This window comes from Nomascus leucogenys, chromosome 16 (genome assembly GCF_006542625.1).
Source record: "Nomascus leucogenys isolate Asia chromosome 16, Asia_NLE_v1, whole genome shotgun sequence".
Classification (NCBI taxonomy): domain Eukaryota; kingdom Metazoa; phylum Chordata; class Mammalia; order Primates; family Hylobatidae; genus Nomascus; species Nomascus leucogenys.
In genome coordinates, this window is record NC_044396.1 from 48648865 (window position 1) to 48676029 (window position 27165).

Consider the following 27165-nt stretch of genomic DNA (forward strand, 5'->3'; position numbering starts at 1 on the left):
TTTTGTGATTTCTTTCTAGTTATATAATGCCATTATAAAATACAAGGAATATAGGTCCCCGCCTGTGACACCATGAAATAAATAGTAAGAGGACTCACTGAAAAATGTAAGGATTTCCTTTAAATTTCTATGATGTGTCATATTTGCAAGACGCTGATTTTAAAATATTAAGAGCCTAAACTGGATGGCTACTTTCAAACATCAATAAAGAAATATCTAGGAGATATGGATTAAAAATTATTGCAATTAATTTTTGATATATATGCCATAAAAAAACAAGTTTAAAAGGGCCCATTATCGAACTCTCTTTGGAAAATTAAGTTTCTGAAGAACACTGTGCTAACAGGCTCTAATCCCAGGTTATCCAACAGGCAGCCCAGAGCCACGCAGAGCTGGAACTCTGGCTTCTGGTCCTGATGGCAGCTTTGAAGCTAAAATTTCCAGGTACTCTTTCACCTCTAAATCTTTTACGATGTCAAATAGGTAATAAGACAAAATTTAGAGGATTCGCCTTAAAAACTGAATTAAGTTTTTACCTCTGAAAGCACGTGGCCTGCTTTCATATGTTTGGGTAAATTTACATACTCTCCTTTGCCTACCACAGAGCTCAAATCCAAATGTTATATTGACTATATCTGCCAAGGTCTTTGCCAGTCTGATTTTTATCAGTGTTTCCTATAAGGCATTTCAAGTCATCTCGGAGTGAAAGTTGTTAATAAAGAAGGGCTAAAGTAATCTACTACATACTTCTATTATTGTTACTGGTTTTTTTTGTAGATTTTTCTGTAAACCAGTGTCTAAAGACATTTTCTGAAATCCTTTTTCATAAAATAAACTCTACCTTCAGGAGTCATTTTCTAAATCATTTCTCCAAAGACCCTGAATGCTACTCTGAAGAAAATTTCTAATAAATAAAGGAACTGTTTTCTACCAATGAATATGGCTGAACTCCGATAAACCATAAGGATCAAGTTTTCTGTTTTAATCAGGTGTTCTCTGTATGTGTGTAATTTCATCTCTAAGTAATAAAATTGAGAATCAAAAAATTTTACAAAATGATTTAGAAATTAGCATCTCTAAACAATATGATAACCACAGCAGACCGTTTACCTGAACAAACAGAGCAATGATGGCGATTCCGTGCGGCTTCCCCACAGCCTCATCAATGCTGCCAAACAGAGTGGAGTTCCAGTGGATCAGATGGAGCTGGGTGAGTGGCAACAGACAGACCACATCATTTAATGTGCTACTTCTAGTCATAAAAGCAAAGATACAGCCATTTCTTTACTATTTCTATATGGTGTCACATACCACAAGAGGATCACAAGTAGACACAAATAAACTACTGGCTTAATACGAGTTCTCTGTATGAATTCCTTCCTTCTTATTTCTGAACAGAAGCAGTGCTTAGTGGATCGCTGCCTCCTAAGTCCAGTTTTAGTCCTGATGAGGAAGAAGACAACTGGAGGGACTCACAGACTTCACATTGATTCAGTTATGTTTCCTTGGATGTCATCCTTTTGAATCTCCATGAAACAAAACTCCAGGTCTGGGCACAAACACTACAACTCATTCAAAGGATGAATACCTGCATAATCAAATACTGCATCACCCAGTATTTCCATCAGGAGAGGTACAAAGCCAGTTTCTAGTTCCAGTAAATTATTTCAACTTTCTAAGAATATTCAGAGATAGCATCCTAGAAAAAAAAAAAAAAGCTGCATATTTAAAGCCATGGTAAAATAATAAGTGCTGATGTAAATCTCTAAAAGAAGGCGATTTCCTGCACTAGCGATAAAATTTTATCTGTGAAGAAATGACAAACAATGATCAGAGGCCTCCCTCACTCCTAGCCTCATAAAGCTTTGCAGCTTTCAAGTTTATCTAGAATATGCACTTGCTCCTACAGCACTGATAAAACACTTGCAAGAAGCCAAACTCAATTCCTGATTAAAAACCAAATGTCCACTGAGGTTGTTAGTATAATAGCAGGCAGGTAAACCTTCTGCCTAGAATATTACCTTCATCACTATAGCTTTTCATCAAGTTATAATTACTTACCGCCTTTCAACATTGCCTCATTTTAAAATTGGTTCTAACACCAAAAGACATAGCTAAAATTCAACCACTATTTATTTTAGCATTTATATTAAAATATTCAGGAAAATTATCATAAGGATGGCCACAAATTGGATTTTTCCACTGCTGAATTTATCCAGGTAGAATCTGATATTATAAAACTGACCACTAGGGGGAGGTAATGAAGTCCTCTACCAATAATAGAACAGGTAACTAGGAAAAGACCGTACCCATGGCCCACTCAGCCAGGTCAGGCTGTGAGGCTGTGAAAAACTCACAGAGACTGTGACTACCCAGTAAATGCAACTGAAAGGCACTGCTTTTAAGAAAACCCTGTTCTATAATCTCTCAATAAGAAAACACAATTTTAACCTTCCCTTCTCCGGCTGCAACAACAGCATAGGAGTCCCAGTGGCAGAGGTAAGAACTGATTGCCTTAATTAAACCACCAACAAAGAAGGTCTAGGCCCAAGGTTAAAATAAATTTTTATTCCACAAATTACAAAATTCCAACTGGCATTTTTCTTACTTCTCACAGCAATATTTTGGGGCATTTTTTTAAACAAAACATTAATAAACCACAAAAGCATGGGTTTTTCTTTCTCCCTACTCCCCACAATTCAGCAACATCATCACTCACACCTGCCCTTCAAAAGCTGCTGCATATTTTTTGTGTGTTTAAAAAGCTGAGGGTCCCCACTCCTTAAGTGTGCACTGTGAGTGGTGACTTTGTTTCAAAGAGTGAAGTATGGAACAGGGATAAAAATAGTGACTTTATAGTGGATAAACCTAACAAACACTATCTGATCGAGGTCAACATCAACAGTGATTAGTCATGTTGACGGGGTGTCTGTATCCCTATATGTGATGAGCACTTTACTGCTGTATTTTCTCTCAATGACCCATAACCCAGTCTAGCCACAAGAAAAACATCAGACAAATCTCAGTGAGAGACACTCCACAAAATACCTCACCAGTAAGTACTCCTCAAAACGGTCAAGGTCATCAGAAACAAGGAAAGCCTGAGAAAAATGTCACAGCCAAAAGAAGCCTAAGAAGACATGAGAACTAAACGTAATATGGTGTATGGTGTCATAGGTGAGATCCCAGAACAGAAGAAGGACATTAGGTAAATACTAAGGAAATCCAAATAAAATGTGGATTAGTAACATAGCAGTATTGGTCCATTAATTGTAACAAATGTAACCATCCTAATGTAAAATGTTACTAATAGAAGAAACTGGGTTTGGGGTATATGGGAATTTTCTGTACTGTCTTTATAATTTTTCTATAAATGTTAAACTGCTCTAAAAAATATTCTTTTTAACAAAAGATAAAAATTAAGAGAAATGCTGGCACTTCAGCCAACCCAAGCTAACAAGGATAACAGAAGGTTGCTATGACCCCCGCATGTCCAGCAAAATAACACGAAATGAAAGCAGCAACAGCAGCTCTCCCACGCATCCTTCACTCTACCTTCTGGGTCTTCAATAATCACCTGAGTCTTGTGGTTCCAGGGCAGGAGAGATTCTCTCCTCACAATAACAAGGGACCCAAGCTTTAAAAAACAAAGCTCTGTCCTGCTTCTGATAAACCTTCTTCTCTTGAAGGTCCTTTCTCTTATTTTCAGACCAAACAAATCATGACAGACCCCCTTTCTACGCCAGTAGAGGTTGGCTAATTCAAGTACCAGGCAAATGTCCAACCCATTCTGGAACTTGGCCAACCTTCAGCTGTAACCTAGTAGTGGTAACCTAGATGCATGGCCCCCAGACACAGCACTCTGCACCTGCGCTGCCTCTCAAGTTAGCTCACTCTGCTCCCCATGCACCTTTCCTCTCCATCTGTATGAGTCTGCTAGGGCTGTCATCACAAAGTGGCACTGACTGGGTGGCTTAAACAACAGACATTTATTTTCTCACGTTTCTGGAGGGTGGAAGTCTGAGATCAAGGTGTGGGCAGGGCTGGTTCCTTTTTAGCCCTGTCTCCTTGGCTTACAGATGGCCACCTTCTCCCTTTGTCTTCACACGGTCTTGCCTCTCTAGGAGTCTGTGTCCAAATTTCCTCTTCTTATAAGAACACCAGGCACAGTGGATTAGGGCATGCCTAATGACCTCCTTTCAACCTAATTATCTCTGTAATGACCCTATGTCCAAATACAGTCACAGTCTGATGTGCTAGGAATTGGCGCTTCAACATGAATTTGGCAGGGACACAATTCTGCCCATGACACCAGCTATCTCACCCTTTGCTTTCTGCTCACCATAAGAAAGTCTTTTCAAATCTGAAAAGCTTGAATTATTCACATTGACATCTGTTCTGCCACTGCCCCTTCTTTATTCCAATAATTTTATCATATTGTGCCTTATATTAATTAGTGCTGGTCTGTTCCACAAAGCAAAGCCACAGAGGCAGGAAAATTATAAGTGCTTTTGAAGGACTAACAGTACCTTGGTGGGTAGCTAGAGGGTACCTAAGTCTGGCAATGACAAGAGGTGAGGCTAGAGAGCTAGAGGGGTCAGACAGCACAGAGCTTTAAATGTTACCATAGCTGTATTCTAGAAAACACTAAAGCAATATATTATTGCAATGAATATTATTATTATGTAGGCAGTCTGGAATCAAACTCCCCCATAATAACCTCTTTCTTTCAAAGGTCTTTTTGACAGTACAGGAGCCGGACTGGAAGTAGCAGACATTGAAAGCTGGAATATAAGCCAGGAGGATACCACAAAAGTCCCAGCTAAAAAAATTATAACAGGAGTGCAGGACAGTTAATTTTATGTGTCAACTTGGCTAGGCTATGGTGCCCAATTGTTTGATCAAACACCAGTCTAGATGTTGCAGCAAAGGTGCTTTTTAGATGTGATTAACATTTAAATCAACAGACTTTGAGTAAAGCTGAATGCCTCCATTATATGAGTAGGCCTCATACAATCAGTTAAAGGGCTTAAAAGCACAGACTGAGGTCCCCCAAGGGAGAAGGAATTGTGCCTCCAGAACTCTGGATAAAAATCGGCCTGCGTTTCCAGCCTTGAAACTCAAGTTGCAACATCAACTCCTGCATGAATTTCCAGCTTTCAGCCTACCTCGCAGATTTCAGATTTGCCAGCCCCCATAACTACATGAACCAGTCCCTTAAATTAAATCCCAATCTCTTCTTTCTCCCTCTGCTTCTCTCTCTTTCTCCCTCTCCCTGTTTCTCTGGAGAACCCTGACTAATACAGATCATGCAAACAAACAAAAAGAAGTATGGCAACCTAATGAAGTTTAAATCTGATGACGACTAATACCAATGGGAATAAAGAAAAATGACCCTAACAATTAAAGTGACAACATTCGGGATTTATTCTTCTAAGACAAAACATGATCCCTTTGGGGAGGGGGGATGAAGTGACAAAACGATCCTCTGATGGTCATAAATAACATATTAAAACTTGTACTTATATTTATTTTTATCAAATGCGTTTTCATTTCAAATTTTCTATGCTTCATAAAATACATAATATAAATACATATTAGTGCATGAATATAATTTATTAACAAATACATATATTATGGATACATGCTCCAAAGTTTGTTCTAATGCAGTGTGGTTAAAGACATCTGGAGACAAACAGGTCTGAATGGAAAAGCATACGATACCACAGATATGGCTTAGGAAATGAAGTGCCCTGCAGTACATCTTATGAACTGGCTTATTAAGGTCCAAGTAGACAGCTATTATCAGCAGAGAGGACTCACAAGACTCACTTCAAAGCCTAACAGCCCAGATACGCTCTGGGGTGTGTCTGGTCTATGGAGAGAGCAGGATACAGAGGCGGCAACCCTGTGCACTTCTCCAACTCCATTATTCTGAGAGGCAATGTGCTCTCATAAAAGACCTCCACTAGGAGTCTCGTCTTAGATTCTTGTTTCGGTTCTACAACTCTTCAGCTCTGTGAACTTCACTAGTCACTAACTTCTTTCAGCATCAGTCTCTCTGTAACACAGGAGACTGTATCTTAAAAGCTTGGATTATTCACGCCTTTCTCTGTCTTCCCATAGTACTCTTTTTCCTATATTCTTATCACATTTTACTGTTATTAGCATTAGTTATATATAGCCAGCAAAGGCAGGGAAGCAGGATGATAGATTTTGACAAAGAAGAACAGCCAACTGGATTACAGTTTAGACCAAGTATGGAAATGCCACTTACCATTTCTAAGGAGAGCAAGGGTCGGCAGCATCAGCACTGCATCTGTTTAGAAGTAGACGGGCCACTGCATAGGGTCACTTACTCCTTCAGGGTCCACTGGACTAAAGATGGCTCCAGGCAGGACCCTGCCGCACAGGCCTTCAAGAGCCTGGACCTGCTCTGCCTGGTAAACACACTGCACAGCAGGTGGCTGAGGGGCTGCCTCTTGCAGCCTGAACCCAAGGCCTACTACGGCTACCAACAACAATAGCAGAATCCCTCCTGCTCAAAGAATCTGCCTCCAGGCTCCCTTCAGCCATTCTCCCTCCAAAGGCAAAAGGTTTGGCCTCCTCCTACACCTGGGCATGTCAGGGTAGAAGAAAGTGGTTTTCTGTAACAATTAAAGCTGAGTCCTTCGTCACTCCTTATAACTCTTCCCCCCAGCCCACCAACAGGAGGCAAGTGTTACAAAGACATAAAACAGCCAAGATCCATTATTACTCTGGCAGCATGATGACCATTATGTCTTCTGTTAAAAAATCGGACCACAGGAAAACAACCATGACGCATCCTTTTACAGCTTCAGGGAAAATCTTGGACCGAGCTTTTGCTACAGGACTCACAACTTCATACTCCCACAACTGATTATGCTGCCTTACCATTAGCGCCTGTGAAACGTTCAAAACGTTCATCCTAATATACTTAACTCACAGAACAGATAAATTTGTCCAAAGTTAAGAAATTGCGACATGCCACAGCCTTATCATCATTTGTCACCGAGAAAAATAAGTTTGAAGACTTCATGGCAGCTTAACAGAAAGCTATCTTCACGACAAATGAGGTTTATTACTAACATAAATAAGACGACGGCAGCAAAATACCAAAGAATGAATCATGAGGAATGGAAAAAGTAGTAAACACTGAAAAGGCAATTATGACTCACAAATTTCCTTTTCCCCAGCCCTCGGCACTCACACAAATTCTATGACATCTCCTAACTGCAAATGCAGGGAACTTTCCTTTCAGATATCTTCTTGACACCTCAAGGTGAACATTTCTACAACTGACATCAACCCTCTTCAAAGGGGCTTCCCACCCACACACTCTTCATAGAACTCCCCTCCCACCCCGCTTGCCAGGCTTGAGACCTGGGACCCCCGCGCCTTTATCTCCAGAGCTCATCTAGACCTCTCCTGGGCCCTGGCACTTACATTACGAAGCCCAACTAATCTCTTTTTAACACAACTTTCACCACATTTCCTCTGTTGAAAATCTCTGATTTCCTTTATTTTCTATCCATATCAGGCTTACATTTCTCAAACCACATCCTTCCCCACCCTAACTCTCCCCACATGCTCAAACCAAGCGTCACCCTGACTCCTCACAACAGCCTCCCCATTCTGCTTATGCCCACTCACCTGGAATGCCTTTCCCCAATCTGCCCTGACACCCACCCAAATCCTACCTGTCCTCCTAGGCACTGATGGGCATTTGACAGAAAGATGGAGGCTGGAGATGCCAGAAATAAAGGGTGCAGGGAGGAGGGGGGACACTGGGAAGGGAGCCAGAGACAGAGAACTTCAACCAACAGGAAGAAAAAGGAAGAGAAATAGGGGAGATAACTGGGATTTCTACCGAAATCATTTTATCAAAAAGGGAGATAAATTCAGGGGTGTTTTGAGGGTTTGGTTTTTGCAAGAGAAGGGGTCTTGCTGTCATCCAGGCTGCAGTGCAGTGACAAAATCACAGCTTACCGCAGCCTTGAACTCCTGGGCTCAGGTGATCCTTTCACCTCAGCCTCCAGGGGAGCTGGAATTACAGGTGTGAGCCACAACTGAATTCAGTTTTAGATAGGAGTGTAAACCCACATCAGAACAATCAAACTAGTGCCCCATTAGTGAGAGGTGCAGAACTCCTGCTGCCTTGAGAAAGGGCTAAAGGTACAGGGAGCAGATACCCCTAGAGCAGGAGTGTTCAATCTTTCGGCTTCCCTGGGCCACACTGGAAGAAGAAGAACTGTATTGGGCCACACAGAAAATATACTAACACTAACAACAGTGGATGACAAAAAAACAATTGCAAGAAAATCTCATGTTTTAAGAAAATTTACAAATTTGTGTTGGGCCACATTCAAAGCCATCCTGGGCTGCATGTGGCCCACAGGCCATGGGTTGAACAAGCCTGCCCTAGAGAAATGTGACCTTGTAGAGTTGGTTCACTCATGGATTGATATGGTTTGGCTGTGTCCCCACCCAAATCTCATCTTGAATTGTAGCTCCCATAATTCTCACATGTTGTGGGAGGAACCCTATGGAAGACAATCAAATCTTGGAGGCAGTTCCCCCCATATTGTCCTCATGGTAGTGAATAAATCTCACGAGATCTGATGATTTTATAAAGGGTTTCTTCTTTCACTTGGCTCTCACTCTCTCTCTTACCTGCCACCATGTAAGACGTGCCTTTCACCTTCCACTACGATTGTGAGGCCTCCTCAGCCACGTGGAACTGTGAGTCCAGCAAACCTCTTTTTCTTTATAAATTACCCAGTGTTGGCTATGTCTTTATCAGCAGCATGAAAACTGACTAATACATGGATCAAATCTTGAGAGAAACTGATGGGGGACCAAAGACTGAGCTTTGGAAAATGGTGAGATAACGAAAGAGGGACTATCAAATATGCAAGAGGGAACTCAGAAAATTCCAAAGTGCCATTAAAAGAGAACAGACTTTCTAGAAGACAGTGTGGGCATCAATAGTGTCAAGGAGATACTAGCAGCAAAGCTATGACAGCTGCAAAGAAACAAGGAAAAATGAGAACAGAAGGAGACTTTGGACCTATTGTTTTTTAGATTACTGAGATGAGATGGCAGTTTCAAGACAGTGAAAGGCACAGAGGCAGAACACAGAGACATCAGGATAAAACAAGTGGAGCAAGGCCAATCAGCCTATAAGGTGGGCAGGATTATCAGAAAACAGACATTAGAAGTCAGCTGAAATCACTGAGAGTAAGCAAAGTTCACCTTTGACTTTTTAATATTCTTATCTATTTTCTTAATGGTTAAAAGTAAAACTGGAGAGAAATAACAGGCTGCTGTTAAGTTTTGACAAATAATATTCAATGCAGCCCATGAACTCAGATGTAACTGGACCTGAAAACCACTTTCTACCCAATGTATAGTCATTAAGAACTTTCCTCTGAGCTGGGACACTATAGAGTATAGCTTCACAGAGGGAAAAAATCATCAAGAACAGATCTTCATTTCTGTGTCCTGATTTTGCTTAATTGCCTTCCTCAGCCCCCAAAAAATCCAACTATAGAAAACTGTAGCAGGTCTCAATAGATCCTGAGTTCCAGAAGCCAAGTATCTCACCCATCCATGCTCTACCACACTCAAAACAGCCCTTCTCAGAGCACTCAGAGGGGGCTATAAAATTTTGAAAAAGAAAAAAAAAAGGTTATATCTCAGCTGTTCTTATGATACTGGAAATTGAAAGAAAGAAGATAGTAAGCACTGGAAAAAGAAGGAAAAAAGGGGAAAAGGAAACAGGAAGTGAAACATTTGATCACAAAATGGGTCATTAAATAACTGAAAAATAGTTAACAGAGAAAGCACCATCTCTCTCCAGATCCACTCATAATTATATGAAGCAGCCCATTCATCAGCAGATAAATCAAGATTTAGTGCGTATTATTCTCAGATGCTGCTATGCTTTAAGTCATCATTGTCAATATATATGCGGCTTTATTCAGAGAATGACATTCCAGGTATAGATAGATATAACAGTGACAAAATACTGTAAAGCATGGAATGGAACATAAATTATTCGAAATTCTATCTCTAGCTATCACCTACTTGCTATGTCTGCCGAAACCGAACTACGTCTTGTATACAGATAGGTAGAAGAGAAATAGGGGAATGTGACAGAGGGCTTCAGAGCAACTTCCCCCATGAAGACATTAACATCAAAAGGTATTTATAGTGTTCTTAGGATTTAGAATCTTCCATTTAAAAGGCACTAGTGCTATGTAATTTATAAAAAGAAGATCTTATTTCAAAGCAGAATGACTGCCTCTTTAAATGCTGACTGATTTCCTGCCTTCTTAGGAACAGGGCATCATAACACCATTGGACTCTTCTCCCAGAAATGAAGCTTCCTTTATGAAATTCACTATAAAAGATTGGGAAAAGCTTGTCGGTGCAGTCATATATCAAAGAAAAGAAAAACTGCATCATTTTTATGTTTTATATTTAATGTAAAATCAGAAGCAATTAAAACTGATTCTTCAACACTGGTTTCTTGATTTCCAGGAAATATCCTACATTTTATTTTCTAAAAAAAAACAAACCTGAATTGTAGGCTATAGCTGCAATTAAATTGCTGTAACTTCCCTACTTCATTTATTATTTTGTAAAATAAAGAAAGCAAAGAGACTGCCAAAGGGTCTTGTTATAGAATGAGTCATTTATAGATTACATCTGTTCATTCTATACAGTGAATCAGTGACTAATGGCTGCAATCCTCTCCCTGCTCATCCCTGAATGAGAGCCACAATGATGAAAGAGTTCTGAAATAATGGCAGCATTTATCTCAACATTTATTGAGCACCGACAGTATCTAGGGTTTTAGTGTTCACTGCTTCTGACACTGGAAATGCAAAGACTCAAATCTTGTTATAAAAGAATCCAGGGTGTAAATAAACAAAAATATGAAATTTATAGCCCAATAGAAGAAAAGAATGAGTGAAAAGGATTAGTGCACAATCAAAATGTTAAAGGATGCTGTGGGTATTTTTACTGATTTAATAGGCACTGATGTTACATTTTCTGCCAAGAACTGTTCTTTACAAATATTCCTCCATTCCATCCTCATTAGCATCTTTATAATAATAGATTCTATGACCACCATCAACACCCCAATTTAACAAGAAGGAAATGGAGGCACAGAAGGTGAGGTAACCTGCCCAGGATTATACAGCAAACAAGTGACAGAGCCAGACTGTGGACACAAGGAGTGTGGCTCTACCACCTATGCCACCTCTGATCCCAAGAGGGAGGGTTGGAAAAGACTGAGTGGGGTAGACTGCACAGTGTGAGTATTCACACAAAGCATGGAGGAATGGCAAGGTTATCTGCAAAGACAAGAAAAACTAGGGAAAGGAAGGGAGAGTGTGCCACCCAAGGCACTGCTAGCATGCCAGCCACACACCTGCTGTTAGTGAGCACTCTCACTCCAGCTCCTGGGAAAGCTACCTGAGTGGAGTTTCCTTTGTAAAAGGGAGACCAGACTGTCTATCATGTGATGCCCTTACAAGGGCAAGGAATAGTCTGGAAAAGTTTTAGAAAATACAGAGCAAGTGCTGGCTAGAGCAGAATCCGAGTCAGAGAAGCGGGAGGTTCTCTGGTGACAGAAAGTTCGGCAGCACTGAAAGGTCTAGCACCCCACTTTAGAAAACACAGCATGTATGGTTGCTTACCTTCAGCAGGGCTATCTTCTCATTATGCCGCCTAAACTCACCTACTTACTTTCTTACAGTTTAAAGATAACTAATAATGCGTTCCATTATAGAAAGCCAGATCACCACCATACAGCCCCAATGTCAAATGTGTCCAGACGTGAGGACAGCAGACCTGTGAAAAACTGAAGAATTGGGGCCATGCCTTCAAGTGTTTAAACTCCACAATTTATGAAACACAGTGCCAGCTGGAGCCATCCTTAAATCCAGCCCAGAGGCCCACCAGTCAGCATCCCTGCATACACATCATTAATATTCTAACACCAACGTCACCTGCCTCCCAGAGAAAATAAAACCATCAGAAGGAACTGTCTATGCTTCCTGCCGGGACCTCCTGCCAGTCTTTCCTCCCTCCTCCTCTTTTCCAGGAGTAAACATCTGCTCCTTTCTGCCACACCACTCAGGGGTCTTTCATCCACCAGCTCTTTTCTGAGCCTTTAACCTCTCTCTCCTTAGCTCCTTCTCACACCATTTAATATGCATAGATTTTTCTCCTCTCAAAAAAAAAAAAAAACTTCCTTGACCTCACATACCCTCCTACTACTTTCTCTTCACAGCAAATTTTTTAAAAAATTATCTCCACTCCCATCACCACCTCCTCCCTGCCCATTTCCTCTGCAATCTACTGAAATCTGTCTCTTGTCCCATCAGTTTCGTGAAACTGCTCACCATGTTCCCCACTAAATCACGTTTTGGCCTGGGAGACCAGATCACCTGCTCTGCAGCAGCCGGTAGCCTTGCCTGTCCTTCTCACACTGCCCCTTCCCCTGGGTTTCATGGTGCCACGCTCTCCTGGTCTCCTTCTTCTTCGACAGCGGTTCCATCGCAGGCCCCATTACTGGTTCTCTTCCCCTGACACGGTTCCACCCTAACACCTCTTCTCTCTGAGCATGTTCTTGATGGCTGTTCTTATCTACTCACATGTCTTCAATCCTCACCTGGATTCTCATGACTACAAAACCAGCATTTTAAATCAAAATTTCTGTCCCGAGACTATATCCCTTTATTAAACTGCCCAGTGTAATATCTCCAGTGGGATATTTTTTTTTTTTTTTTGAGACGGAGTCTCGCTCTGTCGCCCAGGCTGGAGTGCAGTGGCACAATCTCGGCTCACTGCAAGCTCCGCCTCCCAGGTTCACCCCATTCTCCTGCCTCAGCCTCTCCAAGTAGCTGGGACTACAGGCGCCCGCCACCACGCCCAGCTAATTTTTTTTTTTTTTTGTATTTTTAGTAGAGACGGGGTTTCACCGTGGTCTCGATCTCCTGACCTCGTGATCCGCCCACCTCGGCCTCCCAAAGCGCTGGGATTACAAGCGTGAGCCACAGCGCCCGGCCTCCAGTGGGATATTTTAAAGTTAGCATTTAACAGCTGAGTTCCCTCCACCGCCCCTCAGACTGGGTCTTTGTCTTCATTTCCCACCTCTGGTGATGGAACCCAAGCCAGAAATCTCTTCCATCATCCTCTTCCCTTACAAACAACGAAGAGCTATGTCCTGCCCTTTCCACCTCTCAAAAATCTCCCAAATGCATCCACTTGGCTGATTCCCATCACCAGTGCCTTAGTTTCAAGATTCATAATCTATAGATAGACTTATGCCCGTCTCCATGCCTCCAAAGCTGGCTTCGATTCATTCTCTACCCTGCAATTATATACTGCAAGCCTGCTCATCAGGTGCTCCTATCCATCCACGAGGTACAGTCCAACCTCCTTCACATGCAATGCACTCACTAAATGAATATATCTTTTTACAATCTTGGTAAGTATGACAAATTTCGTTTATTCTGCATTTATTTCAGGTGTGTTGGTGATAATAATTAGAGTAATAAGCTCTTTTTAGTAATAAGCATGCACATAGAGCAATTTTAATTGGGTTTAAAATTCAGCACTATTTCATTTCTCTTTCATTTGTCTGCAAAATACCACTGTCAATTTTCACGATCCAACTTTACATAGCTAATAGATTGTCTAATAACTCAGTTTTCAGAAAGAGTATTTTTTAAATCCAATTACAATTCAAACTATTACAATTTACAATAAAATGCATTTATCTGAAAATGTTTTTAAAAACCACTCTATTTTAATTCCTACTACACCTGAAAAGGTACTTGTCTGTTAACATTGCTTACTCAGGGTCTTTCACTTTTTGAATTGCAATTATCTAAAGCAAAAATCAGAACCTGTTTATTAGAAATAGGGGAAGGCATACACTGTATAGCGATGAGAATGGTAGTTGGTCCAAGTCTCAGCCATTACCTAAGTGACCTTGGGCAACTAATGTCTCATGACCTGCTTATTCAGCTGAAAAACAGACATAACATCTACCTTTAAGGAATATTTTAATGATGAAATAAGATATGGCATGTGCCTGGCAAACAACCTTCATAAGCATTCCCACCATTCCCTGTGGATTATGGTGCAGTGCATCTTGTATTAACTCCACGGCCAAGAGACAACGCAAAGAACACAAAACTTTCCAACAATATAAACACCATATATCTTCAAAATATTGTGAAAAAAGTAAATTCTGGCAGGCTAAAAAAAAACAAATATATACATAGAGGCACATGTAACCAGAATTCTACAAAAAAAAATTCTCTGAAGTGGAGGAATTTTTCTTGCTCTACAACTAAATGAAACTGCCCTAATCTGACAGACAAACAGCCCTGTGAAAATCTACACCTATGCTTTTCCCATAAAGTACTTCCTTATTTATATAAGTTTTGTAATTTACTTTAAAATCATAACAAACTAATCCAACTCACTTGTTGCTCAAGGAAGTTGCACAAAGAACCATTCTTTAGCAAACTCATCATAAACCACATTATTTCTAGTGCTAATTAAAGGGAATTATGCTTCGCTGCGATTTGTGTAAGACTCTCCTGTTAATACACTAACAGTGTGATAGGCAATCAACTTATTTTAAAGAACATTCTAGAAAACTGACTTTTAACACACTAGTGACCTGAAATACAGAGCCCAAGTTCCCTTTCAATGTTGTAACAAGGTGAAGTATCACTTTCCTTGACTGAGGTGGAACTTGTACCAAAACAGCTTGTGAGGTTTTTAAAACGGTCAATTAGGAACAGGAAAGGCATCAATGGGTGTGAACCACAAAAGCACAACAATTCAGATAGAAAATTTTACCTATGTTTACAAGGCAATGCACTTTAGTTCAGTACAGCTCATACTGACTGGGCCGGGTGCAGCAGGAGGGGACGGGGGGCGATTTTTAAAACAAGATTATTACATTTTGAACATAATCCAAAGTGAACAATCATCAATGGCCAAAGTGCTTTTAAATGTTGACAGCAGATAAGGGAGCTCCAGTTAGGCAGTGAGGACTTCCCTTACACCCAATCTTACCTAACCGTGAGCCTCTTTCTCCAGGACTGACTAGAGACTCTACTTCCCAGCACTGCTCATTCCCCTGGTCTGCATAGTCACAGGTGCCTAACAAGTACTTACACTGTACTGCTCAATGCCTTTATCATCCTAGCCATCCAAAGCATTCTCAAAAACCTACATAAATTCAAATAACAAAAACAGAATTATTTTTTCTAAAAGTTTTTATTATGAATAATGCATTTCTGGGGGGTTTTGAGTTTGTTTTGCTTTGTTTTGAGACAGTCTTACTCTGCTGCTCAGGCTAGAATGCAGTGGCATGATCTCGGCTCACTGTAGCCTCCGCATCTCGGGTTCAAGCAATTCTTGTGCCTCAGGCACCTGAGTAGCTGGGATTACAGGTGTGCACCACCATGTCTGGCTAATTTTTTTTGTACTTTTAGTAGAGATGGGTTTCGCCATGTTGCTCAGGCTGGTCTCGAACTCCTGGCCTCAAGTGATCCACCTGCTTTGGCCTCCCAAAATGCTGGGATTGCGGATGTGAGCCACTGTGCCCGGCCACACATTTGTGATAGAAATAACATCAATTAAAAAACTTTATTTGTATATGTATATGTACTTACTGAGAAAGTCCCCTTAAAAATGCCAAGGACCATCTTTGCTGTACATAATGTAACTCAGAAGAAAATCTTACTATGTAAAGTTATTACAGAGGTACAGTTATTATCTTTGCTTTTATATAAAAGTATTCGATATTTTTTAATTAATTTCCTATTAAGCCTTTAAAAGGATAGAAAGTGTAATAAAAACATTGTTTCTGTGGGAAAAAATAATAACCACTTTTACAGTGACCATTTCATGGCATATTTTCTTTTTTTCTTTTAAGTTCTGGGATACATACGCAGAATGTGCAGGATTGTTACATAGGTATACATGTGCCATGGTGGTTTGCTGCACCTATCAACCCATAATCTAGGTTTTAAGCCCCAGATGCATTAGGTATTTGTCCTAATGCTCCCTCTCCCCTTCCGCTCCACCCCCCAACAGGCCGTGGTGTGTGTTGTTCCCCTCCCTGTATCTATGTGTTCTCATCGTTCAACTTCCACTTGTGAGTGAGAACATGCAGTGTTTGGTTTTCTGTTCCTGTGTTAGTTTGCTGAGAATGATGGTTTCCAGCTTCATCCATGTCCCTGCAGAGGACATGTTCTCATTCCTTTTTATGGTTGCATAGTGTTCCATGGTATATATGTACCACATTTTCTTTATCCAGTCTTTCACTGATGGGCATTTGGGTTCGTTCCATGTCTTCACCATTGTGAATTGTGCTGTAATAAACATACGTGTGCATGTGTCTTTATAGTCAAATGATTTATATTCCTTTAGGTATATACCCAGTAATGGGATTGCATGTCAAGTGGTATTTCTGGTTCTAGATCCTTGAGCAATCGCCACACTGTCTTCCACAATGGTTGAACTAATTTACATTCACACCAACAGCATAAAAGCATTCTTGTTTCTCCACAGACTCGCCAAAATCTATTGTTTCCTGACTTTTTAATAATTGCCATTCTGACTGGTGTGAGACGGTATCTCATTATGGTTTTGATTTGCACTACTCTAATGATCAGTGCTGTTGAGCTTTTTTTCATATGTTTGTTGGTTGCATAAATGTCTTCTTTTGAGAAGTGTCTGTTCATATACTTTGCCCACTTTTTGATGTTTTTTATTTTCCTTGTTAAGTTCCTTGTAGATTCTGGATATTAGACCTTCTTGGATGGGTAGATTTCACAAATTTTCTCCCATTCTGTAGGCTGCCTGTTCACTCTGATGATACTTTCTTTTGCTGTGCAGAAGTTCTTTAGTTTAATTAGATACCATTTGTCAATTTTTGCTTTTGTTGCAATTGCTTTTGGTGTTTTCGTCATGAAATCTTTGCCCATGCCTATGTCCTGAATGGTACTGCCTCAGTTTTCTTCTAGGGATTTTATGGTTTTCAGTTTTACATTTAAGTCTTTAATCCATCTTGAGTTAATTTTTGTATAAAGTGTAAGGAAGGGGTCCAGTTTCAGTTTTTTGCACACGGCTAGCCAGTTTTCCCAGCACCATTTATTAAACAGGGAATCCTTTCCCCATTGCTTGTTTTTGTCAGGTTTGTCAAACATCAGGTGGCTGTAGATGTGTGGTGTTATTTCTGAGATCTCTATTCCACTCCATCGGTTTATACACCTGTTTTGGTACCAGTACCATGTTGTTTTGATTACTGTAGTCTTGCAGCATAGTTTGGGGTCAGGTAGCATGATGTCTCTAGCTTTTTTCTTTTTGCTTAGAATTGTCTTGGCTATACAGGTTCTTTTTTGGTTCCATATGAAATTCAAAGTAGTTTTTCTAATTCTGTGAAGAATGTCGATGCTAGTTTAATGGGAATAGCATTGAATCTATAAATTACTTTGGGCAGTATGGCCATTTTCACGATATTGATTCTTCCTATTCATGAGCATGGAATGTTTTTCCATGTGTTTGTATCCCCTCTTATTTCCTTGAGCAGTGGTTTGTAGTTGTTCTTGAAGAGGCCCTTCACTTCCCTTGTTAGCTGTATTCCCAGCTATTTTATTCTCTTTGTAGCAATTGTGAATGGGAGTTTATTCAAGATTTGGTCCATTGACTAGCATACTTTAAATGAGTCAATGTTATGGTAAATTATATCTCAATAAAGCTTTTTTTTAATGCAAGAGAGGAAAATACCTCCCTTACATTTAACCATTAATTTGTGAGTATCTGATGCTTAGAGGTAACATAGTCATCTGGCAATCATGAGTAAACAAAGCAAAGAGGAAAAGCTAAAATGTCTAAATAGCTTAGCAGAAAAAAGGAAAGAAATTGGCCTGTGGAAATATGGCTGAGCAGCCACATAAACCGACAGTGGCACAACCCTTCAGGAGTTCCTACAGTGTGAGAGGAAATATTTCCTATTATTTCTTAGCTGTGTCTTCCATTGTTTACCTAAAACCAATGCACTCATACAAAGGAGAAATAGGATATTGAGCAAAAACACTCCATTGGTTACCTATATCAAATCCTTTAGATGTAAGCATAGCAAACATAAATAAATAAAAATTTTCATTGTGTATTTTCATTATAATCCAAATGTTGGCTTCTCACAGAAAAGTAATATTTCTTAAAAATAAAATTGTGTCTAATGATAAATAAATTGAGCTTTTTGCTCTGATCTAGAGATTTTTCACACAAAAAAATCCAAAAGGTATTTTCTGTATCATTTTATAGTATCCCCAAAAATAAAGACATGAAGAATATAAACCAACTATGAATGATCATAAAATGTATTATTAGCTAAAGCAATTTTAAGAGTCTAAACCTAATCCCAAATCTCTTATTTTTGCATCAATATTTCCTAACAATCAAGCAGTAGATCTTATTAGTAGTAGTTTATTATTGTGAGTAGCTCAATAAGTTTCAAGAATGGATTGATTATTGAAGTGGATAAGGACAACATATGCTACTATTTTAGCAACAATCATAATATGCAAAGTGGGGGCATATAATAGCCATTACCTAGCATCAGAAATATAATTTCCCTTTGGTGAAGTACTGCATGATTAGACTTGCTCAGAAACATTACATATTCCTGTAATACCAATAAGCATTGGTGATAGGATACCAAATTAAAATAGCAACTGTTACCCCATGACATCGGATAAAGAACAGATACTGTGTGTTCTTACATTAACTCATTTACTTAGAGCTAGACTATTTTTAAATAGATAAGTAAATATCAGCTGCTGCAATAAATCTCATTCTCTGACCTCTCTTCTAAGTTACAGATACACTTTTCCAGCCCTTTCCTGGGCATTTCCACAGGATAAATGGCAACTGTCAAATTCAAAACATATCAAATTACATACCACAGTTTTCCAACAAAACAGTCCCCGTTTCTGACAATCCTTAGGAACTCTGCCATCCTTTCAGTTACCAAGACTCAAATCTTAGAGGAACCAAAAGCTCCTCTTTTCCCTGATCTCCAAACAAACTATCAAAGCTTGGTAAGCTCTCCACATTCTTCTCTCCCCACACTGGTTCCAACACTAGTTCTTTTTCTTTTTGTCAAGGCCATCATCCCATTTTAGGTCATTTGAACCTAAAATGGGATGATGTCAGATCTGATTTTTAGCCATGATTTCCTGAACGGCATCACCTCTTATGACCAAAGTAATTGGTTACATTTCATTTCATTAGAAGGAAAAGTTTGTAAGGGAAGTGATTTCCACATATTTTTTCACTAATGTGTTATCCTAATACCTAAAACTGCCTAGAGCATACATAGAAGATACCCAATAAATATTTAGTAAATAAAATAAATTTCATAACTGTGTACTGTTGAACAGTGATGCTCCACTGCTCTTGGTCAAATAACACATATACATCACACATCTGACCAACTCCATTCAAGAGCTTCCATTATTTGTCCCCAACCTACCATTCTAAATTTACCTTAAATACTTAATTTCTAGATCCTCCAAACTCCAGCCAAAATAGACTATTATAAAACAGTTATATTTAATTTTATACATATATAGTATATATGTAATAATAGCTATACATATTTATATGTCATTAAGTTACTATAAAATGCTATGGAGAAAAACAGATTAGAGAAAGTGGACACAGGTTCCAAGCAGATTAAGGAAAGTTTAGGTTGGCCTCACAGATTATCTGGCATTTGAACAGAGATTCAAAGATGCTAAAGAAGCAAGCCATGTGGCTATCTGGGGGCAAGGTGGGAGGAGGAAATCCTCTAGACACAGGACACAGCAAAGGCAAAGTCTCCTAGGTGGGAGAAGGACGTCTCTGTCCTCTTTACATCCTCAACACCTGTCACTATGCCTAGAACCTTCTCATCTACTCTTTGCCCACCTTATGTACAGCCCACTATATGCCAGGAACTAAAATTCTATTAGAAGTCAAGCCAAACTTCCTAGAATTTAGCTTCGAGTTTAATTACATAAAAACCTCAACCACTCACGAATTCAGCATGACCATATTTGACCTTGAGAACTTTCTCCCAATTCCCTTCCCCTCCTGGCACTGTCATGTCATTTAACAAAATACGGGTCTCCTGAGCCTCATGGTCAAAATCTCAGTTCATGCATAACACTATGTACATGCTCACTGAATATTCTGAAAAATAACATCGTATTTGGTCAGCCCAATTTCATACCTCCTATCTTTGTCCATACCCCAAATAAGAAGGTTAGAAGAGAAGGCCAAAGTCATCTGCCATACTTTCAAATCTTTGCCCAACCCCCCACCGCCTGCCATAAAACTCAATATTTATTCAATAATGCATTCAAAATGCTTCTGAAATTAGACTAGAGCAATCAAGTATAATTTTTCCTACAAGGAAGGCTCAAATTTAAATGGAATCAAGAAACAAAAGTCTAGTTGTCCCAAGGCTTTTTAGCTCCCTTCACATCAGTAATGCCAGCAGGACAAATCCTAATAATCTAAAATAGAATTATGTAGTGCTTACACAATACTGGCTTTCACATCAATGTCAAAGTTAAGTCTCTATGAAAATTTAGATATGGGTAAATGTAAAATATCCATGTAATCTGATGCATCTTCATTTGTGGGTTTCATACTCAATATTCCTTATCTTTATATTCTATTTAAAAAATTTATAAAGATATAGAAAGTTATAAGAGCCCCCAGGTGCACTGATGGGATATGTACATCTACATTGAAAAATAACATGAAGGGTGTGACAGAAAGGGAGAGATTTCAGGACCATCAGTTGACAACAGCAAGCTGTAGCGATTCCAAGGAGTGTAGATATCAAGACAAAGTCCCTCAAAAAGACACCCCCAAAAGGGGAGGTTCTGCTGGTGTTGCCTCGGAAACTCAGGCAGAGGCATATATTACCCTGTGAACATCAATACATTAAGGCCATCGGACTTTAAATGGGGATAGAAATTCCAAAGCTGAATTCTTTCCCTTGAGAATACAAAGCAACTCCAATTAGCAATAAATAAATGCTAAAATCTACTAATCCTTAGTTTAATTCACTCTTCTGTTGTGGGGAGGGAGATCAGCACTGTTCTGAGTAGGACTCAAATTATATAAAGCGTAGTACAGCTTCAAACATTTTAATCTCCTCACCCTACCTAGAGCTAAGGATATATTTATAACTTTTCAAGGAACCGCGACCCCAACTACTACAGGCTGAGCATCCCAAATCCAAAAATCTCTACTCCAAAATATTCCAGTGAGCATTTCTTTTGAGTATCCTGTTGGCACTAAAAAGTTTCAGATTTGGGAGCTTCTAGAGTTCAGACTTTCGGATTTGGGATGCTGAACTAGTGAATATATGAATATACTGCAAATATTCCGAACTATGAAAGAAATTCAAAATCCAAAATACTTCTGGTCCCAAGCATTCCAGATAAGGGATACTCAACCTATATTGTTCTTTAACTGATTTGAAAGTGGATGGAATTAAAAGCAACAAGGCCCAGGGTGGTGGTTCACGCCTGTAATCCCCACACTTTGGGAGGCTGAGGCAGGCAGACCACTTGAGGTCAGGAGTTCGAGACCAGCCTGGGCAACATGGAAAAACCCCGTCTCTACATAAAAATGAAAAAAAAATTAGCCATGCATAGTGGCACACACTTATAGTCCCAGCTACTCAGGAGACTGAGGTGGGAGGATGGCTTGAGCCCAACAGGCGGAGGCTGCAGTGAGCCAAGATTGCTTCACTGCACTCCAGTCAGAGTGACAGAGTAAGACCCTATCTCAAAAAAATAAAAATAAAAATAAAAACAATATGGATAGTAATGAAAGTCACACTATTGTTAAAATAGTTAAAATTCATCGGCTTCCTTCATAATGGTACCTCACTTTCCAACTCCCTTTTTTTTCCTATTAAGTGTACCACGATTATTCCAATAATTTCATTCCAATAATATTCCATTTCTCAAGTTTCATTTCTCAGCATCCTTTTGGCTTTTTCTGAACACTCCTCAAGCCGAATCCATTTATCCTCAACTGCATCTCTCACACCACCTCTTCTTTTGCCATCCACATCTTTGTTTCCCATTCACATTCCACCACCCTAGTCCACTCGCTGACATCATCTACCTGCTTAAAAGTGCTAGTAGTTCTCGGTTGCCTCATCAAGGTAGCATCTCATTCTCAGGAAGGAGTTAGGCCCTCCTCAACTTGACTCCAGAACCCTCTGGGGTTACCTCTACTGCCCTTTCCCACACAGCGTGAGGAGCTCAGCATTTCTGCCCTGCCTCATGATACTTTCCCATCCTGAAATGGTCTCCCCAGCCTTGTTTACCCAGCGAACTCCTACTCAGTCATCAAGGCCCAGCTCCAACATCCATTCCCTTCTAGAGTATTCTCTGAGCCCAGTAAAAATCAGTTATTCTCTGATCTGTGTTCTTTATATCCCATTCCCTAGGGCTTTTTTCACACATAGTAGCCACAGTAGCTTTTGAAAAGGCCTGCCACACCACGGGAATGTGAACTGCTGGCCCAGATTATCTCTCACGGTCATACCTTCAGCACCAGCCACAGTGGCAAACACACAGCAATGGCTTCCTGAGTGTGTTTTGAACTGATTTACATTGTCACTTAACCCTTTAATCGTTATCTTTTCACATGTTTCTGTCTTACTTCCACTTCTTTAAACCAGACTGTAGAATCATTAAACACAAATGTTGGGTTTTTTACATTCTGTATTTCTCACAGGGTTTGGCTTTAAACATAGACACTTAAAACTTGTTTGCTGAATGGTATATGCCACTCTACCATCTCCCTCCCTAACAGACTCAAAACTCAGTAAACAGCCTGTGGAAGAGAAAGAGCTACCACAGAACATCCCATTGCAGCTCAGCTGAGGAGAAGGTGACGGACCATGGCCAGCGGTACAGCCTTGATTCCGCTATGACCCACACCACTGCCTGTATGTAGACCCCTTTAATATAGTCAGGCTCTAGATCAGCTAGAATAGAAAACAGCAAGATTGGGAACACAGTTAAACCACGTCAGCGCTGGTAAGTTAATTAGGAACAATGCCCACTGATAAAAATCTGTAATATTTGTTCTCCATAACAAGTTGGATAAGTGATATCTGTTTTTAAAAATCACTGCAAAATATTTCCAGTGCTGTACAACACAAATTTGAAAGACGATTAGTGAGTTAAGCCCTGGACCAGGGTCACAGTCTTTGAAAAGTGAATCATCCATAAACCAACCTTAGTTATATCCATGGTTCAAATGGTGATCAGCTCAGGCCAAGATGGTAAATTGCACAAAAACCCACCCAAGTAAATTAGAAAAGAAAAAACGAATAAGCAAGCCCTGGGTGATTCAAAATCCCTGTTTACCAAATCCTACTCCTAAATTATTTTAGAAAGTAGAAAACTATGTTACTCTTGGATACAATGGAGCAAGCAAAAAGGGATGTACAAAATCCCAGATGGATAAAATGAACAAACCTGCAGTGCAAGGAAACGTTTCCTTTACTGATTCCCAGAGCTTTGTCCTCTTGCTAGTGTCCAGTGCCAATGAGCTTTAAAGGGTAAGTGGGGAATTTGAGAGTCATCAATCTTACTAATGGGACCGCTGCTTCCCTATTCCTGGTTTCCATAAGCAGGGGTTTTCCCTGAACAAAGCTGGCTTTCCTCTCCGCTCCTTCAACCAACTCCTCCTCCTTTATTCTGTTTCAACTGTTGTGAAATCTGAGCTACTCTTAGGGAGCAGACTCATAAATCCTACCTGGAACACCCCCAGCTCCCCACCGCCCTACCTTTCCCGCCCCTGCCTAATTCTGGACAGACACTCTTCTCTCGAATTAAGCTGTGTCTCCAGTATCGTTCTGGCCACAGTAGAGGTGATGTTTTGTTCTCCATCTGATCACTCTAAGAATACCTTCTTTCCTAATTTGTTCAGAACTCAGGCTAAGGAGAAGGGATCTCTCTATTGAATCTCCTCTGAGAACTCACCAATTTATAGTTCCCAAGGAATATTCCTGGAAAATGCACTAACTCTGGAGCCAAAGAAATTGGTTCCACTGAATAAACTCTCATCCAGAGGTTTAAGTGATTCATTAAGCTGAGTTTAGAGAATTTACTTGCCTTTGGGTTCCCAAGTGAAGACATTAATTGATGAAAAACGGTCTACCTTTCATTTGTCAGTCTTAGAATAAATGTCTTCCTTCTGTACTTTATGTTTATATTTCAACAACTTAAACTCAAGTTCTTCTATTCATTTCAGGTTTCTTAAAGAACAAAACTATACTGCCCTATGGTACAACATTTACATCCCATATACCTAATACTGCTCTTAAAATGTTTTTAGAAAGCACTTCAAGTGAATATCAGCTTTTGTTTAACAACATTTTCCACCACTACATGAGAAATTCAGTGCAAGGTGCTTCCAATGTTACACTATTAATTAATTTTTTTTTTTGAGACAGAGTTTCGTTCCTGTTGCCCAGGCTGGAGTGCAATGATGCGATCTCGGGCCACTGCAACCTCCGCCTCCCGGGTTCAAGCAATTCTCCTGCCTCAGCTTCCGTAGTAGCTGGGATTACAGGCACGTGCCTATACGCCCAGCTAATTTTTTGCATCTTTTAATAGAGACGGTGTTTCACCATGTTGGTCAGGCTGGTTTTGAACTCCTGACCTCAGGTGATCCGCCCACCTCAGCCTCCCAAAGTGCTGGGATTACAGGCATGAACCACCAAACTCAGCCTCAACGATTAATTTTTATAGTTTCTTCCTGAGTTGTATAAGCGTAGGTAGAATTTTATTATCCTTATGTACTAATGAAGGAATTGAGGTTAAACAGTGAGAAAACAAATGTCATTGTGAACTGCAGGCAAAATGCCACTCTCCCTGACTAAGAATTTACATTGCCAGAGCACGCTGCTGCCTAGGGAACCATATCACAAAAAGGTCCAGCATCTCAGAGGATTCACGGTATGTTGTTCTAGGCTTCCGTCATGAATTTTTGGTGTGTAGAGCCCTACAAAGCTAAAAGGGAAAATGTATTCAAGCACAGCAAAGCAGTAGCAAGGGCACAAATATCTTACTAACATCCCTGTGCCATTTTAAGCTGTCCATCTTAAATACCAGAAAAAAACAAAAAAAGCAAAACATATGGTTTCTATACAGGTTAAAAACTTACAGAGTTAAAATCTCCTATCATCATTCAACTCAATTAGAAGTTTTATCATACTATTGCCCAATTATCTTTCTCAAGGCAATATTTATTTTCCTTGCAAAATACAGTGATAATACAAATTTTACTGGATATGCATGCATAATCATCATAATAAAAAGGTGTGTCAGGAAAAATGACCTGGAAATGTCATATTGATTAGACTTATAAAAATACAATATATTCAGCTAAACAGGGAAGAAGTTTTAAAGAAAAAAGAAGACTTTTCTCCATTCATATTCTCTGCATTTCTTATTTATAGTAACAAAAATTTTTTTGTTTTATTTATTTTTAATTTTTTTTTTTTTTTTGAGACATAGAGTCTTGCTCTGTCACCCAGATTGGAGTGCAGTGGTGCAATCTGGGCTCACTGCAACCTCCGCTTCCTAGGTTCAAGCGATATCGTGCCTTAGTCTCCGGTAGCTGGGACTACAGGGGCCTGCCACCATGCCCAGCTAATTTTTGTATTTTTAGTAGAGACAGGATTTTGCTATTTTGGCCAGGCTGGTCTCGAACTCCTAACCTCAGGTGATCTGCCTGCCTCAGCCTCCCAAAGTGCTGGGATTAAAAGCGTGAGCCTGGCCCAGTGCGGTGGCTCACGCTTGTAATCCCAGCACTTTGGGAGGCCGAGGCGGGCGGATCACGAGGTCAGGAGATCGAGACCACAGTGAAACCCCGTCTCTACTAAAAATACAAAAAAATTAGCCGGGCGTAGTGGTGGGCGCCTGTAGTCCCAGCTACTCGGAGAGGCTGAGGCAGGAGAATGGCGTGAACCCAGGAGGCGGAGCTTGCAGTGAGCCGAGATTGCGCCACTGCACTCCAGCCTGGGCGACAGAGCGAGACTCCGTCTCAAAAAAAAAAAAAAAAAAAGCGTGAGCCACTGGCGCCCAGTTCAAAAACCTTTTTGCGCATCCCCCTCAGGATGTTTTCACAAGATTTTTATCATCACAATCACAATCCCACCTTTGATGTTCCCCATCTCTTCCTAAAAATAGAAAACACAGCAGGGTTTACTCTTCGCTGACCTCTGAGCTAATGTCTAGCCCTTTTTCATAAATGAGTTTCATAGACAGGTTGGAAGAGGTTTACTAGCTTGCCTGAGATTGCAGAGGTTAGATGTAAATGTAGGTTGTTTTCAACTTTGGAGCCTAAATTCACCAACTACATCATTCAGACTTCCTCCCACACTGCCAGAGTCCTCAGGGAGGATGCCACAGGGGTCCCAGGTTCTCTAGTGTCTCCTCAGAACCTACACCTTTCTTAACTCTTCCCCATCAAGAACATTTTCCTACCCTGTGTCTCATTGATTCTCATTTTGTTGGGTTGCTTAAGTTAGTCTAGCCTACAGTGACCCATGACTGGTTATATCCAGCACAATGCCTTTCACATAATAGTGGATAAATATTTTGTGTGGTTGACAGTCATTCACATCTCAAACAATGTATTTGCATTCTAAGAAATGTCTTCAGAATCTTCCTCTAATTAGCTTCTGACGACCTGAATTTCCATACTGCACAGGCAGGTTAGGGGAATGAGGTCTTTTCAATGTTACAGAAACACAGTTTTGCTTTCTGTGGTTTCAGTTAACTCTGGTCCAAAAATATTAAATGGAACATTGCAGAAATAAACAGTTCATATGTTTTAAATTCTGAGTAGTGTGATGAAATCGCACACCATGCTGCTACATCTCGCCCAGGGCGTGAATCCTTCCTCTGTACAGTGTCTCCACACTGTGCACGCTCCCTGCCCATCAGCCACTTAAGAGTCTTCTCAGAGATCAGATTCACTGTCACGGTACTGCAGTAC

The 27165-nt window shown here is 40.1% G+C and overlaps 1 protein-coding gene across 1 annotated transcript in view; it reads right to left on the reverse strand.

Annotated features, from left to right (window-relative positions):
• The window catches only part of CA8 (carbonic anhydrase 8), a 93354-nt gene that overhangs the window by 41858 nt on the left and 24331 nt on the right, over positions 1-27165 (reverse strand). The window contains exon 4 of the mRNA XM_003256018.4: positions 1111-1206. Coding sequence (XP_003256066.1) covers positions 1111-1206 — 96 coding nt within the window. The remainder of the gene's footprint in view (positions 1-1110; positions 1207-27165) is intronic.